Below are 4713 nucleotides of genomic sequence, written 5' to 3'. Positions count from 1 at the left end.
ATTTACCGGCTTATCGCTAGTGTAACTGCAGCATACCGAAAATCGAAAAATGAAAAAAGCTTAAAGCATTGGAACTGTGTTCATATGTTATATAATTATCATGTATCTGTTCTTCATATGTTATATGTGATTATTATGTGTGATAAGGGTCTTCCTAGATAACATTAATTTTGTTTTAGTTTAGGAATTCGTAATGTGATGAGTATTTTGCATAATATACTGTGCAATGCTTAAACAACCTTTACTCAAAAGTTGTTAAGTAAAATTTGTATTTTTCAATTAGTTAAGTTAAAATGCTTACGGAAGAACTAGAAAAAGAAGAGAGCAATCGAACTAAAGAGAGTTCAATTATTTACAAGAGTGTGTGTGTAAGAGAAGTTGACAACTTGATGCTTGGTATTTGATACTTGGCATTGCTTAATTTGAATTGCTTGAATAAAATGTCAAGTAACCAAGCCTATAGGGAGGGCCTGGCTTTTCTAATCTAGAGAATTTTCATGGTTTAGAGAAATCTCATTTTTAGTAAGACCTAGAATATTTTAGACCGATTGCTATCTACAATATGCTAGAGACTTCTATATACGAAATTGTTAAAGAACTCACATTTTATCACTCTCTAGAGTACGAAATTGTTAAAGAACTCACATTTTATCACTCTCTAGAGTATTCTTAAAAATAAAACCTTCTAAAATCAAGCCAAACTGTTACATCTTGAGCTTGTCTGGTTAATCTCTTCGACTTAAAATTTGTGCTGGCCGTAACGGTAATCAATGGGTACATAATGATCAGTTCAATCTCTTTCGTTATTATTATTATTTTTAAAAAAAAACTCTTAACGCAGCAAAAATCAATGCTATTCACCGAAGTCTGCTGCTATCTTCAGCTAAAAGTGGACAAATTGACAAACGTTTGTCCTCCACTCGAATGTTGATATCCCCACTAAAAGTCAAGAAACTGCAACCATGACCCAACAGATACTCTCCGGTTCGCACAGTAATTTCATGGTCAATTTACCCCCTTTAGGAATCCAATTAAAGAAATATAATAAGAGTTATCAGCAGGAAAAACACTAGTTTTGCATTTACCCCCTGTAGCAAATATCAAATTTCACAAATTACCCTTTGTAGTAAATATCATATTTCACAAACATGTCTTTTTATATCAAGAGTTATGAGACAAACAATGCGTTTATTCAGATAAAACTTTAAATGCAGGTTTCATACAAAAAGAGCAGCTTTCAAGAGAAACCAAATAAAAATAATCTTTTGAAGTGATATGTACAACTTGAATGTTTCATAATCTTCATGTGCTAGGCCCCATTGATGCCAACTCCAACTCCTCATCGGAGTCTATCGCATTCTTGAAGTCATAAAAGGGATTGACCTGCATGAAAGCTTTCATTGTATTAGTCCATTAACACACCCCAACTTTTCCAAATGTATAGACGAGTAAACATCTCACATCTGGTCTTGGAGTGACTGCTTCAAAAACATTAAAGTCTGGAATGTCAAATTTAGGAGGTTTTAATACAATATAAGCCCCCTTGTTCCTGAACCTTTCTTCTGTTGCCTGCATGACAGACAAAAAGAATTGTTAAGCAAACTACAGACAAGACAGGTAAGCAACTCAAAAGATGCATAGTAGCCGATACCCTAATTTATCATAATTGCTCTAAATTTCTCCACACTTCCAGTTCATGCTTGCTAATAAGCAATTTAAGAAACTTGTGACTCCCTTTTGCCCTATAGCATCAGTATTTTTTATAGAGGACATCCATAACACACAAGCACAGATCTAGCACTCATGAATCACCATTATTCAAATCATCCATTATTTATTAATACATTCGATTTGAAGGAAGTGAAAAAAAAAAAAAGGCAGAAATGCCTGACAGAAAGAAAGGTGACTTATCTCATCTGCAATCGAACATTACTTAAATTAAATGTGTCACTTGGTTCAACATTTCAAGCAACATCATTTGTAGCTAAATAAAGCCATCAAATTAGCAAGACATATATCAGGTTCTTAAAATGCATTAAACATGAACATTGAATCATTTAAACATCTCAAATATGTACTTTAAGTTGTTTTAAGAAGGAAGCAAGGCTTTCAGATTTTGGTACAACAAGACAATAGAGAACAATGGCTTCAGAGCAAAGAAAGAACGCCAGACAGTGACCACTTATGGAGCACCAGAGAAGAAGAAGAAGAAACCCAAAAAAAAAAAAACACTACTCAAAATGCCAAAGTTAGTGATGATAGAGGATGTGACAAAGCATAATTTAACTATTTGTTTTGTTTTTTTTTTTTTAAAGTATAAGAACATGAAGCAGAAATCTTGGCAACAAAGAAACTAAAAATAAGACCATGTACAGACCTGAAACTGTGGGTAGTCTGGAGCACTAAACAGAGTGATACACATCCCTGATTCTACGTCATGATCTATTGTATAGCCATTATCCATTCCTGCTAAATCAGGTCTTTTTTGTCTTGCATCTGGCCCTTCATGTGATCTAATAATTAACTAATAAACAAAAATAACAATTATAATGTTAGAACTACGAGGTTGCCACTGCCACTTTAAACTTCAGTAAGTTTTAACACTACTTACAGAGATAAATATGAATCCATTGGTTTAAAAGATAAAATGTAGGATCATGATATCACCTTTAGACTAAACTTTTTTAAGAACTCCTCAGTGCTATCAGGACCCCATAACAGACCGATGCCTCTTTCAGTATTTTCAGAAAGACCAAGTTTCATTGATGGATCTGACCAGAGAAGATCACCCGGAATCAAGTTTGAACTGAGCTGCGGGTTCCATGGAGGATCAAGAACTGACCTTCGAGCTTTAGCTAACTCGTGGAACGAACCAAGAGATAAAGGGTTGGTTTCTGGGTTAAAAACTACCTTATTTTTTTTCTTTCCTTTAGGTTTCTTTGATGGAGCATGAGAAACACTTCGAAAAAGTCCTCCATGAGCCGTAAAAACATGCTTACCTATTAGCGAGGCCAAAGGAAGCCCTTCAAAGCAGCCTAAACATTTACGATAAGCATGCTTACCCTTGTCACCATACTTTGCCATAACTTCCTTCTCAAAGCCATAAACAGACGTACAATACTTAGATTCATGATTCCCGCGAAGCAGATATACTCTGTGTGGCAAAAAGACCTAAAAGAATTTAAATAGGAATTTAAAATTGATTTCATTTAGCATCTCCTATAAATAAGAGAAGAAAATAGGAAAGAAATAAAAGCATTACTTTCCATGCTAGTAAAAGCAAGAAGGTTTCAAGACCCCAGGCTCCTCTATCAACGTAATCTCCATTAAAGACAAAGAAGCAGTTTTTAGAAGGAAATCCAGCATCTCTCAAGAGAAAAAGAACGTCGTGCAACTGCCCATGCACGTCTCCAACCACTACAACTCTTGAATCCTGGTCAAAGTCATCAATTACGACACAATTGGGCTCTTTATGAAGGATCTTGGAAGCAGTCAACACCAAAGTGTCAAATACATCAACAGGAAACACAGAAGGAAACTCGGAGGGTGGAAGATTTCTGGAAGACCAGTCGAAAGTCAACGTAAGATCTTGGATCCATTCAACTGTGAGCATCCCATCTTCAGGATATGAGATTGGGATCTGAACCGGTGCTGATGATAGAGGTTTATTTCCTTTAGAGTACTCAGTAGAGGCAATGGTGGATGAAATGGTGGGGTTGGATTCATCTGATGGAAGAGAAGAAACGGTGGTGTCCGACTCCTTTTTATTTGGCATTTTATTTTTATTTTCCCCTTAGTTTCTACAACATAAATACAACCAAATAAAAACACAAATCAATCTACAGAATTTGAGTTTACTTTACTTACATGTCTAAGACTTAAAGAAATCTACAAGCAGTAACCAAAAAAGAGTGACCAGAAATTGACAAGAAATCTGCCAGCAGCATGAATATAAATAGGGAGGACAGGAGCTAATAAATACTTGGATGGAAGGCTAAACTTGACCAATTTGGATTACTGAATTCTCGATTAATTTTTACAATTAATAAAAAAAATATAAATTTTATTACTCAATTGCTGAATCAAAATCAAAGGGCCTAGCTGAAAAGGACAATTACTATTACGATCCTATAATCAACTGAAATCAGACCCAAAAAACTAACCTTTACTGGTATTTCCCAGACGCCGCCGACGTACGATGGCTGTTGATGGCGGCCGTCGTCTGCTGGGCCTGGCTTTCAGTCTCTCTCTCTCTCTCTCTCTCTCACTTAAAACAACAAGAAGTGTTTTTGCTGGGGCTTGTTTCCAGCAGAAGACCGCCGCTATTAAGGGGCTTTGCTGTTTGAGACAAAGGTGCGTTGCTGTTTGAACTACTGACTTTGTTTCGGCTTGGGGCACTCCTGCCGGCCCAAAGTAGGAATGGCAAAAGTTCGGGTCAGGCTCGGGTTTGGCCAAACGCGAGTCCGACCGATCAAAAAAATTTGAAGCCCAAACTTAAATAGATCCGAACGTTTTATAGTTAGGGTCAGGTCAAGTCTGACCTGAATCGGGCCAACATCGATCGGGCCCAACCCGACCCTACTGAAATAGTTTCATATTATTTTAATGTTAAATTATTTTTAATATTTTGTTTTATATTCATGTTATTTTAATGTTTTCTTCTATACATGCACCTTAATTAACAAGACAAAAACAAAATATATAATACAATTG

The 4713-nt window shown here is 35.9% G+C and overlaps 1 protein-coding gene across 2 annotated transcripts; it reads right to left on the bottom strand.

Moving 5' to 3' along the window:
* Window positions 1-1171: 1171 nt before the first annotated feature.
* On the bottom strand, window positions 1172-4356 carry LOC18037468 (serine/threonine-protein phosphatase 7). 2 transcript variants are annotated; one of them, XM_006425148.2, is made up of 6 exons: window positions 4164-4356; window positions 3263-3800; window positions 2668-3171; window positions 2378-2524; window positions 1462-1569; window positions 1172-1383 (listed from the first exon to the last, which is right to left on the bottom strand). In XM_006425148.2, the coding sequence occupies exons 2-6, from the start codon at window positions 3773-3775 to the stop codon at window positions 1303-1305; spliced, it is 1353 nt and encodes a 450-aa protein (XP_006425211.1). In that variant the 5' UTR covers window positions 3776-3800; window positions 4164-4356; the 3' UTR covers window positions 1172-1302. The 2 variants fall into 2 exon arrangements, with proteins under 2 accessions (XP_006425211.1, XP_024036542.1); XM_024180774.1 differs by lacking the exons at window positions 1172-1383; window positions 1462-1569 and having other exon boundaries at window positions 2434-2524; window positions 2612-3171.
* Window positions 4357-4713: the final 357 nt, after the last annotated feature.

The sequence above is a fragment of the Citrus clementina genome, unplaced genomic scaffold (assembly GCF_000493195.1).
Source record: "Citrus clementina cultivar Clemenules unplaced genomic scaffold, Citrus_clementina_v1.0 scaffold_7, whole genome shotgun sequence".
Taxonomy (NCBI): domain Eukaryota; kingdom Viridiplantae; phylum Streptophyta; class Magnoliopsida; order Sapindales; family Rutaceae; genus Citrus; species Citrus x clementina.
The sequence above is the reverse complement of the archived record's forward strand: the minus strand, read 5'-3'. Positions and strand labels throughout refer to the sequence as shown.

Excerpts from the sequence above, each read along its gene's own strand:
- LOC18037468 (XM_006425148.2), bottom strand. The coding sequence starts at position 3,775 with ATGCCAAATAAAAAGGAGTCGGACACCACCGTTTCTTCTCTTCCATCA. Across the intron at positions 2,525-2,667 it reads TAAAAAAGTTTAGTCTAAAG|TTAATTATTAGATCACATGA; the intron begins GTGATATCATGA and ends TTTGTTTATTAG. Across the intron at positions 1,570-2,377 it reads CAGACTACCCACAGTTTCAG|GCAACAGAAGAAAGGTTCAG; the intron begins GTCTGTACATGG and ends TCTGTCATGCAG.